Here is a 15,351-nt window from a genome sequence, read left to right as displayed (position 1 = left end):
AAGACGTCCACTGTAAGAGTAGAAGACCTTAGAGAAGCATCGTCGATCGATCAAACTGCCTAATAAATCTTAATTGTGCGTCCTAGACTCCTTTATGTTTTTTGGCTTTGTTGGTAAGTCATTACCATACACCCAGGGAAGCGCTCATAAAATCTCTAGGTTTTCACTAAAGATCAGGTCCAAGAGTACCTTGGGTAAGCAGCAAGAATAGTACCTGAACACAGAATGTGTGCATGTGAATCAGTTTACTTGTCCAAGCATGAAACATCAATGAAACACATACTCAAACAAACAAGATTAGACCGACTTAAACAGAGGAATGTCTGCTGCCGGCGTGAGCAAAGAGGTCTCACCTTAGGTTTACTCATGGCAAAGATGAACTTGTCCACAGTCTTCTTCCCCTGCGCCTGGTCCTTGGTCTGGCTCACCACCACCATGAAGTCGTCACGGAAACCTCCGAACGTGATGATGGACTGATAGGGGTGTGTAACCTGCAGGTGCTGAAGGACAAGGAGCATGAGAGCAAGGCCAGTGAGTCACCACATTAGCACACCCTCGCAAAACGACACACACTCCAACACATGAGACGTCAGGCTCGGCCATTCGCATGAATGTCTGATTTGGCTATGTTTGACAACGGAAAGTTTGATGACTTATACTATATCTGGATTGTAAATGAAAAGACTCATTTTATTAGATTACACGCTACACCATTGTGTATGCCACTGCCATTTAAGATGCTTCAAGATATTTGCTATACTTAATTACGTGCAGAAAGGCAGGACATGACGTGCCAATAAAGATCTAGGCGCACAGACAAAAATATTTTGGATGGTTTAAAAGTCATGAGAAAAACAGCCACTGTTGTATGAAATCTTTTTTTATTACTTTTCTTTCTTTTTTTTTTTTGAACCTTCTCTCCCCCTTCCGTCCATTTGCTGTCCAGTCGGAGGCGTGATCGAGAAGGCCAAACCAGTAATGACATGGGAGACTGAGGCTGCTGGAAATTACAGACTACTGGCTGACATTGTTTACTTCTGCTCTAAGCCAGTGGATCTCTGGACAGAAATGTTCGGTCCATAGGCCAGCCTCAGTGCTTTCCTGTAAGCGCTCCAGTGCTTAGGAAAAAATCATTACCCGTCCATAGCCTTCATGGCCTGGCTGGGCTTCAGAATTGCAGAGGGGGAAAAAAAACTTTTAGAGTTATGGCCAGGGACGACTAGAGACGTCCAACCAGACCAAATTTAATTCCAGCAATGTTCTGGACAGCGCTGTGCGTTTTTGAAGTGGTATGAAAAAATCTTTCGCTCTCTTTTTTTAACAGATGTGAACAAATGCCTTGTTTATGTAGTTTTTTATTTCAAAACATGTCTGTTGAATGGGTGTTATGGGTGACCTGGCCACCTTTCAGACACACACACACACACACACACACACACACACAAACACACGCCCGCGCTCACCATTGTGTAGTCCAAAACACTCAAGCCATCTTCGTTGACAGCCAGCCAGACTTGTGACTGGTCTATTGATGAGGGAAGCACTGGCTGCAGATATAAAGGAGACAAAACAGTGTTGAAATCTCAAGCTATCTGCAACAAACTACCACAGAGAAACCATCAAACACACTACAGTCTAAATAGGGTTCAATTCCTTTCAACAACTTTCAAATTCCCCGTTGCTTTGTTGATTATTTTAATAACACAATGCATAGTTTTGAATCATCGCCTCAGTACAGCAACAGTTTTCCTTATTTCTAAAGAATCAGTATTTTATGTTTTATGTCTCAAGTGTTTCCACTTCCACTAAAACCATTAAATCCACAGTTACTTCAACAGAGATACAGTAACATTTAATATTCATGAAGCAAAAAAGACAAAGCTGCTGATCTGCTGTCACAGTTCTATCAGGTCTTGGCTTTTTATGGTGAACGGCTACCGGTCAGATTATCATCAACACCTCTGACCTTAGCGCTGAAGAGCTTGGCTCCAAACAGAGGCCATTTCCGAGCCACGGTCAGATAGATCCTGACGCACTCTGCCGCGCTGCATCCCCTCAGCAGGGTCCACTTGCTGGACAGTCTGTCACACAGCTCCCTGTAGGGGGCACACAACGCACTTTAGTTATGTCCCTCCCACACACATAAACATACATACTAAACTACACACATAAAGAATAACTATACACATAAAAGGCTATAGTAGCACTATTATTCATAATCCCAATGTATAAAAATATATACTGTATCTTCATATCAACATGAGTGTCACTCTAACAGAGTTTTTGTGTACAGGTTGTCTTTGTGTCTGTGTCTCTGTGTCTGTGTGAGTGTCTGTATGTGTGTGTGTGGTTGTCTGCATGTGTGTCTGTGTGTGCGTGAGCATATGTGTGTGTCTGTGTGTCTGTGTGTGTGTATGTTTCCGTGTGTGAGTCTGTGTGTGTGTGTGTGTTTGAGTGCGCGCACGTGTGTGTGTGTGGTTACCTGAGCTGCTCCAGACTGAGGTCCTGTTTGTAGCGTTTGGGGTAGAAGCGCTCCAGCGCCTGAGACACCAGCTGCTGGCCCTTGGGCTGGACCGACCCGCTGGAGCTGGAGGAGGAGGAGGAGGCCACATCACCATACTCTACCTGCCAGAGAGGGAGGAGCACTCACTACACACAGCCTCAGATTCAACACACAGAAGAGGACTACTTCACACACACGGTTTAAGAGGACTACTACACACACACACACACACACACACTCACTCACTCACTCACTCACTCACTCACTCACTCACTCACTCACTCACTCACTTGTTCATTCATTCAGCCAAACACTGCAACTTACTGCATTTGGTCCACTTGGAAGAGGAGGCGAAAGAGAGAGAAGGAGAGAGATGCTAATCGGCACGCAAACAAACAAACAGTCGTTTACACTCCTAAGCGAAACCTTATTTGAAGTCGTGTTGAAATGCTATTTGCCTGCCTTCAATAAGTGCCTGTTGAGTTGAGACAGTGCGCCGTAACAGTGCCAGATGGATGGGACTTTAAAAATGTTGTGACTCATTTGCATCGGGAAAAGCTCCATAAAACGCAACCAAAACGTTGGGAAGACGACTTAATGGTTTTCTGTGCGGAGGAGCGCACGAGGAAACGAGCGGATCACGGGCGTCGCGCTGATTTCAGCGATCTGACTCCTCGCTCACAGCTTGCTTGAGTTAACGTCACAACTCTTGAGCCCAAACAGTGTTATTGGAATGGCCTGCGCCATGAAAGAATGACTTCACTAATCTGAGCCAGGCCTCTTAAATTACGTCTGGACTTTATTAGCTCGCTTTTGTGCAAGGGCACTCCTGCACAGCACACACACGCACACACGCACACACACATACACACACACACACGTACACACAAGCACACACACACACACACACACACACACACACACACACACACACACACACACACACACACACTCATTATAGATCAGAAGGGCAGCAGTGTCTGCTTCACCATTAGCTATAGCACAATACACACTATAACATAATACACACACTTTCTCTCTCTCACTCACTCACACACACACACACACACAAACGTACCTGTGCCATGAGGGCAGCCACCTCCAGAGCAAGCTCCTTGTTGACGGGGAAGTGGCCCTGCTGCACCTCCTCATTCACCTGGTAGGCCAGCAGGAGGCGCTCTCGCTCCACTTCCCCCTTGGCCTGGGCCCGGAAGCACAGTCTGCACTCACACACAAACACACAGTCAGGGAGCAGCCTGTGGACTGGTGTGCATGTTAACATGTATGTATTCTTTGTTTAATTACTCTAATGACAATCTCTCTACAATCCTCAATAAAATAAAGCAATATGAATAAAGCTTACAGGCATAATTTAGCAAGCATAGGTTCCTGTGTACAGTATTGTGTATAAGCCACAGAACAGTGTTTTATGCAAGTTAAAAGAAACATGTATTAACCTCATAGCTGAAGACATTTTGCAAAATCAATGTATACTGTAAGCTGCGGCTAATAGTTGGGAAATGACGGGACAAAGAATCAATACTCAAGCACATATACTAAAGAATGATAGTATTAGTGTTAAAAATTGCAGCAAACCATATAGAGTCCATTTTTTCATGATTAAGCAATCATTTTCTTTGAGACAATCTCATAAAAGCATGTTTTCTGCAAAAAAGCTCAAACACACCTGCTCTTGTACGTAAGACGGACAATGCGCGTTCCCTCATATTTCCCAAGGTTCAGTTCTTTCAACGCCTGCTCCCATTTTGAAATTATGTCACAGATCTGTTGACAAAGACAAAAATAAGAAGCACTTCAGTAAATATTTATCTGAAATGCCAAATGACCCCAAACAACCTAAATGGAGATGGCACACACACACACACCCACACCCACACCCACACCCACACCCACACACACACACACACACACACACACACACACACACACACACACACATACTGTACATACATACAGTATACCCACACTCACTCAATTCACTTACTCACACAAAAACACACACACACACACACCTTTGCGTGGGGCTGTAAGCAGTGCTCCAGCTCAGAGCCTGAGGGGTCGTCGGTGAAGAGGGCGAAGCCAGACAGCTGAGTGCTTCTCATCCCTGCTCTCTGGTTCAGCATCCGCACAAACTCCTCCACCGTGGTGGAGCCATCAAAGCCCACGACCTGAGCACAACACACACATGGGGAGAGGGGGTTTGTTAGGGTAACTCTGTCTTGTTTGGATACTGTTTGTATGCTTGTGTAGAATAGTGTTTCTCAACGTTTTTTCACTAGGAACCCATTTTTTACACAACTCACAATCAAAAGTAATTTCATAATTGCCATATTACAGCATAAATCACAAGAGATAAATCTGTGCATGAATTACAGTAATGTTACTGATCAAAAAGAAACATTTGAGTGGTAGCCAGTTACAGACTCAATGCATCATAGAATGTGATTGATCTGCTTCAATGTTTTCAATGTTTTCTGTTTCAATGTTTTAAATCATACAGTGGAAGAATGGTGGCTGTCAAACAGATTAACTATCAGATGAAGAGGACTGAAGAAGAAATAACTGCTTGTAGGATTGCTTGAAAGACTAATCAAAACCCTTCTTTTGACCTTCAGGAGGATTTAGCGTCTGGAGGGGTGGTGCACCTGTACAAATATGACCTTCAATGAAGTCATTCAATTAAAACCTTGCCTGGTTTCTCACCACATAAATCAGAGCCAGAAGTTTGCAAAGGAACATCTAAACAAACCTGATGCGTTTGGAAACAAATCTTGTGAACTGATGAAATTAAAACATAACTTTTTGACTGCAATGAGCCAAGGTTTGTTTTGAGAAAAAGGGTGCAGATTTTTCATGAAAAAGAACATCTTGCCAATTGTTAAACAGAGGGCTGGATTGATCATATTGCAGCCAGTGGCACAGAAAACACTGGAAGAGGGAAGAATGGATTCAATTAAATATTCTACAAGCCAGCACGCCACATCATCTGTTAAAAAAGCTAAAGATTAAAAAACAAGGGTCTCCACAACATAATAATAACGATCCTTCAAAATGGACACACAATGGACTACCTCACATAATCTTTCTTAAAATTTCAGAGGAATGTTTCATCTCATGGTTTTCATATGTGCGTGCGTGCGTGTGTGCGTGCGTTCGTGCGTGTGTGCGTGCGTGCGTGCGTGCGTGCGTGCGTGCGTGCGTGCGTGCGTGCGTGCGTGCGTGCGTGCGCGTGTGCATTACCTGGTAGGTGCTGTTGAGGAAGTGCACTGGGATGCTGAAGGGCAGAGAGTGGTGGTAGGGGTTTCTCAGCAGGATAGACAGGATCTCCATGCGGGACGGTTTGGCCTCACGCTCCCCATTCTGTTGAGTCCTCTCCACTGACCGCTGGCAATACACAGAATACTTCCCCACCTCAGTCCTGACAAACACACACACACACACACACACACACACACACACACAAACACAAATAAACCCACTGAGACCTTCAGTTAGATACAGTATCTTCCAATAGCCTGAAGCGCTTATCCTCCTTTGCATGCATATCCAGTTTGGTGGTGGATGTGGATCTGGGTATCTTTACCTGGGGTCGGCATGGCGATGAAGATGCTGTTTCAGGTACCAGAGGACGTGTTGCTGTGGCAGGAAGAGGGCCACACACACCGACAGCAGCTGCCAACACTGAAGCAGTCACAGAGGTGTTAAACATTACAATGTTTATACTGGTCACATATTGTGTCATGTGTCTAGTTTCTTATCTGTTGTGCTACCAATCCAGTTTGGACAGAGAATGTGAAAAGGTGAAATGTCTACGTGACGCACAAAAATCTGTGTTTCAGCATTTTACGGAGTCCCATTTCAGTGTGAGTGTGGGTGTGTGTGTGTGTGTGTGTGTGTGTGTGTGCCCACCTGTGTGAGGGAGTAGTTGTTGGGAGTGCGACAGTTGGTCTGCTTGATCAGCTGGCAATACATCTCGTTCTGCAGCTCGGGGTGAGTCAGGCACACCTTCAGTGCGTTCTGGGCCAGTGACGTGTGGTAGTCGATGGAGGGCGACTCGACCAACACATTAATGAACAGTTGACAAGACTGTAGAGAGGAGGGGAGAAGACATAGAAGACACATGAACAATTAAACTAAAAATGAAACTAAAAATGACTATGTTTATGTGTGTCAGAGTGTGAATGTATTTGTGCACACATGTGCACATGAGTATGTGAATGTCCAAGATAGAGAAAGTTTACACCGATATTTTGTGTGTGTGTGTGTGTGTGTGTGTCTGTGTGTGTCTGTGTCTGTGTCTGTGTCTGTGTCTGTGTCTGTGTCTGTGTCTGTGTGTGTGTGTCCTAGTGTGTACGACTAAGCAAAGAGAAAGAGCAGTGACATGGGCGAGTAGGATTCCGACTCATCAAAGCAGAACTAAAGAGCTGTTGGAACAGAGGGATCCACTCTGTACGACGTGCACTCCGACTCCCCCTTGTTCTCATCCCCTTCACAGAACAAGGCCCGACATTGTCACCGCGGCAACCCTCCCTCCTCCCTCCCCCCCTCTCCCAGACTCGGCCCTGAGGGACTCTCCGTGCCCTTGGCCGACAAAGGAAGGTCTTCAATTAAAGCCGAGAGGACCTGACCACAGTGTGGCACATGCCATGCCAGTGCATGACACAGCACGGAGCAGATGGATCGCTTTTACAGTCAACACGCTGTGTGTTTCAGGAAGTGCACAATGGGCTTGAGCTTAGAGGCAGGAAAGACTGTGTGTGTGTGTGTGTGTGTGTGTGTGTGTGTGTGTGTGTGTGTGTCTGTCTGCGTCTGTGTCTGTGTGTGTCTGTGTGTGTGTGTCTGTGTCTGTGTGTGTGTCTGTGTCTGTGTGTGTGTCTGTGTCTGTGTGTGTGTGTGTGTGCATGCATGTATGTATATGTGTGTGTGTGTGTGTGTGTGTGTGTGAGAGAGAGAGAGAGAGAGAGAGAGAGAGAGAGATGGATGAGAGTAAAGCACAGTAGAGGAGAGTGACAGAAAAGAGGAGACGGAAAATGTGTGAGAGATGCACTGACAGACAGAAAAGGGGGGAAAAAGAAAAAGCGAGAGAGAGATAGAGTGTGTGAGACAAAAGACAGAGAGAAAGGAGATCTCACCTTAAAGAGTTTGAGCGCTTCCGTCTGCAGGGCTTCCGAGGGCAGCGTGGTGAGAGGGGAGCGCAGGCCGTCTTTGCTGAAGCACAACACCGGATGCTTCCACAGCTCCGAGTCTGCGTCAGAGAGGACACACAATGCGCACTCAAACACATCATTCCACGGAAAATACATTTACACTTCATAAATCAAAATGGTCTGTTTCGAGTTTAGAGCCAAACACTACTCTCCCCTTGGTGAAGGTGTCTCTTCGCAGACATAGAACTGATTTTGATTTGACTGTATGAGATATGATATATCTGCCATTGCTTTGGCGTCTCCTGTAAATCATACTCAGGTGTCAAGACTTGACAGGTGGTGTCCAAGAAGGCTATGTCATATTGTATTTATGTCTTATGTACAGGTTTTCTGTGGTGACCATATGATTCTGAAGGCAAATGGTATTCTGTACACCCTAAGTATATTGCTCACAAAACAAGATGTGTGTATAAAAACAAAATATGTGTATGTTTGGCTTGAATTACCAGGGTCCCCATCCATGTCCAGGAGTTTGCCAATCAGCCTCTCGTACTCTGTGCCAACCTTCAGACTGGCACTGCTGCCCGCCGCCACGGTCAGGTGGTACAGCCAGGTGTCCTGAGCAGGAAGAGAAACACAACCTGCTATTAGTGTTACATAGTCATGAATAGTTACTTAGTTACTACATTTCTCAATGTTCAAGATAAATTGCTGAAGGAATAGACGACTATATAGTGTTCATAGTCATCACCCCAACAGCATTTGAACATGATTTAATGTCCCTTGTAGTAGTATATGAGTCACATTCGTGAAGTGTGTGTTTGTGTGTGTGTGTGTGTGTGTGTGTGTGTGTGTGTGTGTGTGTGTGTGTGTGTGTGTGTGTGTGTGTGTGTGTGTGTGTGTGTGTGTGTGTGTGTGTGTGTGTGTGTGTGTGTGTGTGTGTGTGTGTGTGTGTGATTTACCTTCTCCTGCTTGGTTCCTATCAGCATGTACGTGGGGCTCTGGTCTTTGGGGTAGACCACCAGTGTGCAGTGGGACGACAGGAAACCACGTCCCCCGACCTCATAGTCCTCGTCCGAGTCACACGACCTGTCCACCTCCTCAACCCTCGCTTCACGCATGCGCAGCTGACCTAGAGGAAACTGAACAAAACACACACACACAGATACCGTCACAGTTCAGTTAACACTTAGCTCACAACCACTGGACACAGAATGCCCAAGTTTCCCATGCATGGATTAAGCCTAGCCCTGGACTAAACTATTTTTTTTCAATGGAGATTTAGTCTAGAACTAGACTTAAATCCATGCATGGGAAACCGTCACAGAGAGGCTATACGGTGTCCGTGTGTGTTAACATCACCTTATCATCCTGGTTGCGGTAGTAATGGAAGACCTTCCCAATGAGAGCACACCACACCAGCTTAGAGTGGCCATGTTTGACCTGAAACGTGAGACAGAGAGCACATGGGGGAGAGAGAATGACGGAGCGGGAGAGCCAGAGGAAGACCTTCGATAAATCAGCTTCATTAAGGGCTCTGGAAGACTGCCCAGCACGCTGAAAGGACAGTTGGACTATCTACCTTACACTGGTACAAAGGCACACATGGATGCACACACACACACATACACACTCACACACACACACACATACACACACACACACACACACACACACACACACACACACACCAGCCACATTCTAAAAAGAATTGTCTCTCTTACAGCAATTCAGTAGTGCATACTGTACGTTCACAAATCTTGGTGTAAAGAATCTAAATAACTTCAGTATCTCCTTCGAAAGGATCTCATTCCTACGCTTTTGTGAATACGTCTTTTGAATTCTACCTTTGTCAGCCAGCCTCGTACAGTCGGCTTGACGGCGGTCTCCATGGAAACCGGAGTGGTGGCCTGGACTTTGAGCACATTCTGCAGCACCCGGATCCACTCCTCCAGAATGTTGGGGGAGTCAGCTGTCAGGTAGAAGGTCTTCTTCTCCGTGATGAGCTGTTTTTTTTTTTTTCATGACAAAAAACACAGGATGAACGAACACGCAGACGGTAATACCTCTCACTGCAGATCAGTCAGCACGGATAATCTGGATTATAGAATCAGGCAATTATTCAACAGGGTCATTGGAAAATTATGGGAAGCACAAAAGCAGTCTAACAAGTCCTAACAAATTGACGTTCCCATTCCTCTCCCACTATATTTATTCAAATGGTCTTCTGTACAGTCAGGTATGCCAGTTCAGCCTGAGGCAGGAGTGAATTCATATTTTAAACATTTATTACCATCGAAAAATATTTTTGCACACGCCAGACTTCCTACAACTAAAACATCTGTCTTCTGATGGTGTTGGGACACATGTACTTACAACCCACATGCAGATATTAAAACACTCAACGATCACAGTTTTAGCACCATAAATTAACTTGGCATGAAACAAAAATATTAGATCCATGACGATGAATGAGTCTGACGTGTGTGTGGAAATGTGTTTGCACAGGTGACATCTCTCACCTGGAACGTCTGCCCCCCCTCTCCGCGGGCAATCCGACATGAGGCGTTCAGCTCGACGAGTCCCTGGGGCTTCCGAATGACATCACTCTAAACACACAGATCGCACAAAGTGTATGTTCAGATTTCACATCATATTTCTGATTTTTCCATGGGAACAGTATCAATGTTTCCACTGACGTCATTTAAATGTATTCCGTTTTAGCCATACCAGTAAAGGGGTACCAAGGTTAACCTCAAAGGCATGGAATATGCATATCTTTGCTACAACTAGGCTTCAACTTCAACAGATTTGTAGAAGGCTGGACATTGTGACTACTGCAAGACCTGTGCTTTTCACAAGGTCACGAGGTCATTTCTAAGGTGAAGAGAGTGGGAACTGACCGGTGATTTGTAGTAGAGGATCTCTCCATTCCGCAGGGTGAACCAGCGGCGTTTCCAGGCCTTCACCTGACTGCCCATCTTCAGCAGGTAACCCGACTTCTCCAGCATCTCCTGAGGACACACAGCAGCAAGGGTTCAATTTCAATTTCAATTTCATTTCGCTTATAGAGCGCCAAAACATTACACATGTCTCATGGCGCTTTACAGAGTGTTAGACATTCAAAGAGAGCCCATGAGTAACAGGGGCAAGGAAAAACTCCCTAGAATTGGAGATACATATAGGAAGAAACCTCAGACAGATCCACGACTCAAGAGCCCAACCCATCTGCCTTGGGTCAGTTACAGTACAGTCATTTGTAGTTTGAAAGTTACAATGACAATGAAGATAGTCCAGTGTAGGGAATAAATTGTCCATTAGTAATCCATTAGTTATTTCGGAAAGTGATGGGTCGCTGGGATGCGTGGGCCAAAGATTCGGGCAGGGAATTTCAGTTCACAGACTATGGGTGCCTCTCATTCATGTTTTATACATCCTCCCTTCCTTCCTCGGTCCTCCTCCTCACTGATCTAGATAAAGAACGATGGGGTGGCAACAATGGGATAGTCTATCCAGTGCTAAATATAGATCTGTGGGAACAAGTCTGGAGGACCGAGCATCGAGGATCGAGGAGGGATGTTGAGAGAGGCCCTATGTGTGTATGTGCATACGTGTATGAGTACAAGTTGATGTGTATGCAACTTGCCTTTATAGACTGGAATTGAATGGCCCTCAGAATACCAGAAATATAGATTATATTTTATAAATGTATTATATTCTCCCATCCAGCATAGCAACGTAAGGAGGACATGAGTAGTAAAGATAGATTAAATCGTAAATAAAGAGTGTCAGCAAATAAAGATAGACTAGATAAGTAAATAAAGATTCATTAAAGTAGTAAATAAAAATAGATTAGAGTAGTAAATAAAAATAGATTAGAGTAGTAAATAAAAATAGACTAGAGAAGCAAATAAAGATAGACTCCACTAGTAAATAAAGATGGATTATAGTACTAAATAAAGATAGACTGCACTAGCAAATAAAGATAGTGTACAGTAGTAAATAAAGATAGTTTAGAGTGGTAAATAAAGACAGATTGTAGCAGTAAATAAAGATAGATTATTAGAGTAGTAAATACAGATTAGACTAATAAATAAGAAATGTAAAAAACTCCTGGTCTCCTACCGGTCCAGTGCTTTCACAGGAGTAAGAGGAGGTGCGCTGCACTTTGTGTTCAGGCTCCAGGTAGTTGCTGTCCAGAGAACAAGCGTCCGGGGGGATGGCATAGTCACTCTCTGAGCTGATGGACGACACCGACACCCCTGGACACACACACACACACACACACACATTCATTAGACACAATCCCACACAGCCACGTGTATGTACACACCCACACCCACACACACATACACACACACACACAAGTGAAACAGCATTAAAAACCATTACAGGCTTCATCGTGGAAACGCAGATGTGTATAACATCATGTCAGGTTTTCCATAAGAATATCCATGACCCCTGACACAAACTTCCAACGGAATATCCAGTTTTCCATAGGAATATCCATGACCCCTGACACAAACTTCTGCATAGGCATTTTCCACCACCATTTCTCTCAGCCAAAGCAGTAAAAACAGACTTACAGACTGATGTTCAGTGCCTGTGCTTCCAGGAACACAAACCATGACCTTAGCATCGGCAGTATGCCCTGAAACACCTCCCTTCACCACATACAAAGGTTCCTGGTTGCAATTGCTGCCTCACTTCTGATGTAGGAGAGTGATTTTCAGTGCCCATGCTCCTGAACTGAAGCTAAGACAAATACAGGTATACATGCCCTCGATGGCATGCAGCAATGTTGTCATTTTAGTTTAATAAACAACTACACAACACACTATTGCAGTGCCAGTAGAAGTGAGGGACACAGCAACCAAGTTTGTACCTGGAAAAGCCTGGAGACCGTACTCCTGGCATCGTCTTTTTGTCTTTTCAACTTTTCATCGTGCCCTCTAGAACTAAATATATTTCGACTATATTGAAGATTTTCTTTTCAGTTTGACAATTTCGACTGATGCTGTAAAGGTGGGGAACAACGGCTGTGGAGGGCCCCAGGTCTGCGTTCACCTTGGACTACAGACAAAATGGCAACAGATGGGCAACAGGTTTCTACTTTCCAAAACAGCGATAACTGAATGTGCTGGGAAAAACACCATATCACACAGATGCGATCTGTGTCCCTGGGCTGAAGTCCAGCCTAAAGTGATTACAATTCTTATATAATGACTAACTAAGGTATAAAAAGAGAATGTTCACAGACCGCGTCTCAGATAAAAGTGTTAAAGCTACTACTACTCTTAGTACTATATTTCTGTGTGTGACAGAGAATGTTGGCAAAGATGACAGCTGTCGTCAAACTGCTGGCGATGCTGTTCTCCATGTGTGGAGCTCAGACTCAGAGCACCCAGACTGATGGTCAGACAGAGAGCCAGACTACTGGAGCTGCTGCTGCTTCACTCACTACTCAGCTAGGTGTCTCGACTGAGCTTAAGGAACTCAAAGACATGGTGTATAACATGGGGTCCTCGATGGTGGAGCTGAGGCTAACTCTGAGCTTCACTCAGCAGGAGCTTCAGAACACCAAATTCCTGCTGCATACAATGGAGACTGAGAATGATGCTCATGAGCCTGTATAAAAACGCATTGGGTTCCTCAAAATTTCATTCCTCACTTTGCCTTATGGCACACTGGTTGAAAGCCATCGTTCTATGTCATACCACCTGACCGTCTACCAGACATGATGTCTATACAGAACACATGCACAAACACGACACACACACAAACACAAACACACACACACACACACACACACACACACACACAGACACACACACACACACACACACACACACACACACACACACACACACACACACACACACACACACACACACACACAGTGGGTTGCTGTCTGAGCTGCTGGGGGCCCTCACCTCTCTTGAGGGCCCGGGGACTGCTGGGAGTGCTGCCCTTGCGGTCGGGCCCCAGCACGGAGCTCCGCAAGGAGCCCAGAGAGCTGGTGTCATCCTCGGAGCCCGAATCGTCCTCCACCAGAGGAGAAGTGCTGATCTGTGTGGCTTTCTAAAGAGTCAACATCAAAAGCCAATCATTAGAGATACATAACAGACAAACATTTACTTTTAAACAAACATTTACTTTTAAACTTTTAAAAAGGTAGGTTTGTTGATGGTGCAACAAGATCACAGTGTCTGTCATTCTTACCCCTTTAGGAGTGGTGTAGGCAGGAGAGATACATAACAGACAATCATTTACTTTTAAACTTTTAAAAAGGTAGGTATGTTGAAGGTGCAACAAGATCAGAGGGTCATTCTTACCCCTTTAAGAGTGGTGAAGACAGGAACACTAATGTTCTTACACATGAGGTGAGTGAATGGACCAGCGGAGGGGTACTGGGACAGGCTGGACACTGTAGAACACACACACAGTACACAACGTAAGCTATGGAATTCATTCACACAGTGACAAGACGCACCAGATTAGAAGTATTTTACCTGCGCCCTTGGCACCAGGACTGGCTTCAGACACCCTCATACCAGACTTGGCCACAGCATAGATACGGCTCTCCTGTAAAAGAGACATTATTTCATGTTCCATGAGCATTATTTGTTATTTGCAAAGTTATACGTGAAACTGCCTGCCTCCCTCCATCCCCCTCTCTCTCTCTCTCTCTCTCTCTCTTTCCTTCTCCTTCTCCTGCTCTCCCTTCTTTCTCCTTACCCAAGCAGGGAAGCGATGTAACGGTGGCGTTGGGGGCTTCACCGCGTCAGGATCCAGGCATTCCTTCACCAGCCCCATCGACAGCATTCCTCCGGCGCAGGGCTGATCGCCGTCGGCCTGGCCCTGGGCCTGGGCGCCCTCCTCCACCCCCTCCATGCCGTCGTCGATGTCCGTCTCCTCCACCTGCGGCGCGGCCAGCGCGGCCGTGGGCCCCCCCTGGGACAGGCTCCGGGCCAGCAGCGGCAGGCCGGCGCAGCCGAGGTCGATGCTGACGTTGATGTGGTGGAAGCGCTCGAGGCCGGGCTGCGGCTGGCTCTGGTGCTTCTTCAGCAGCTGGATGCTGTCGCGCGGGCTCAGCGGCGTGCGCACCTTGGGCAGGGTCATGCTGGTGCCCGCGGGCAGCGAGAAGCAGGGCGCCAGGGGCGAGCGAGGGCCGCCGCCGCCGGCCAGGGCGGAGGCGACCGCCGGGGCGTCCGCAGGCGGAAGCAGCAGCAGGGAGGCCTGCGGATTTTCATAGGCCGAGGAGGAGGAGGAGGACGAGGAGGAAGAGGTGGAGGAGGACGATCGGAGGCGGTGCAGGCGGAACTTGCTGTTGAGCTCGTCTGATGAGTGGTCCCGGTCCCCCATGGCGGTGGTGACCGAAGGGACACTGAGGCCTCCCGCCACGACCCCTCGGCCTCGGCCCTGAGTGGCACCCTCCGCCATCTTGGACGCGGCCATCTTGTCGACAGAGGACGAGCTGTCTATCGTCTCCAGGGCTTTCTTCTTTGCTTCTACACAACAGCAAGCGGACAAGGACAGAGGCTTGTAATTCAATTGAATCATTAATAAATACAAATGCCTTCCGTAATAAAAATCCATAACCTCAAAACATTTTTTATTCTTTCACAGATCCTATTAGAGAGCCTTAATAGGCCACTTCCTCAGCTCTAAAATGATAAC

At 46.1% G+C, this 15,351-nt stretch overlaps 1 protein-coding gene across 1 annotated transcript in view; it reads right to left on the bottom strand.

Moving 5' to 3' along the window:
• Positions 1-15,351, bottom strand: part of plekhh1 (pleckstrin homology domain containing, family H (with MyTH4 domain) member 1) — a 50,208-nt gene that overhangs the window by 3,691 nt on the left and 31,166 nt on the right. Inside the window, exons 8-29 of the mRNA XM_062523454.1 lie at positions 14,410-15,182; positions 14,184-14,256; positions 14,007-14,098; positions 13,605-13,752; positions 11,797-11,933; positions 10,575-10,685; positions 10,194-10,280; positions 9,519-9,677; positions 9,034-9,114; positions 8,634-8,813; positions 8,178-8,289; positions 7,657-7,769; positions 6,434-6,610; positions 6,108-6,205; positions 5,765-5,942; positions 4,537-4,692; positions 4,191-4,288; positions 3,582-3,723; positions 2,483-2,625; positions 1,967-2,096; positions 1,464-1,547; positions 354-500 (exon numbers count right to left, since the gene is read on the bottom strand). Of these exons, the coding sequence (XP_062379438.1) occupies positions 354-500; positions 1,464-1,547; positions 1,967-2,096; positions 2,483-2,625; positions 3,582-3,723; positions 4,191-4,288; positions 4,537-4,692; positions 5,765-5,942; positions 6,108-6,205; positions 6,434-6,610; positions 7,657-7,769; positions 8,178-8,289; positions 8,634-8,813; positions 9,034-9,114; positions 9,519-9,677; positions 10,194-10,280; positions 10,575-10,685; positions 11,797-11,933; positions 13,605-13,752; positions 14,007-14,098; positions 14,184-14,256; positions 14,410-15,182 (3,419 nt within the window). The remainder of the gene's footprint in view (positions 1-353; positions 501-1,463; positions 1,548-1,966; positions 2,097-2,482; positions 2,626-3,581; positions 3,724-4,190; positions 4,289-4,536; positions 4,693-5,764; positions 5,943-6,107; positions 6,206-6,433; positions 6,611-7,656; positions 7,770-8,177; positions 8,290-8,633; positions 8,814-9,033; positions 9,115-9,518; positions 9,678-10,193; positions 10,281-10,574; positions 10,686-11,796; positions 11,934-13,604; positions 13,753-14,006; positions 14,099-14,183; positions 14,257-14,409; positions 15,183-15,351) is intronic.

This window comes from Sardina pilchardus, chromosome 20 (assembly GCF_963854185.1).
Source record: "Sardina pilchardus chromosome 20, fSarPil1.1, whole genome shotgun sequence".
Classification (NCBI taxonomy): domain Eukaryota; kingdom Metazoa; phylum Chordata; class Actinopteri; order Clupeiformes; family Clupeidae; genus Sardina; species Sardina pilchardus.
Note: the sequence above shows the minus strand (reverse complement) of the source record. Positions and strands in the feature narration are given on the sequence as shown.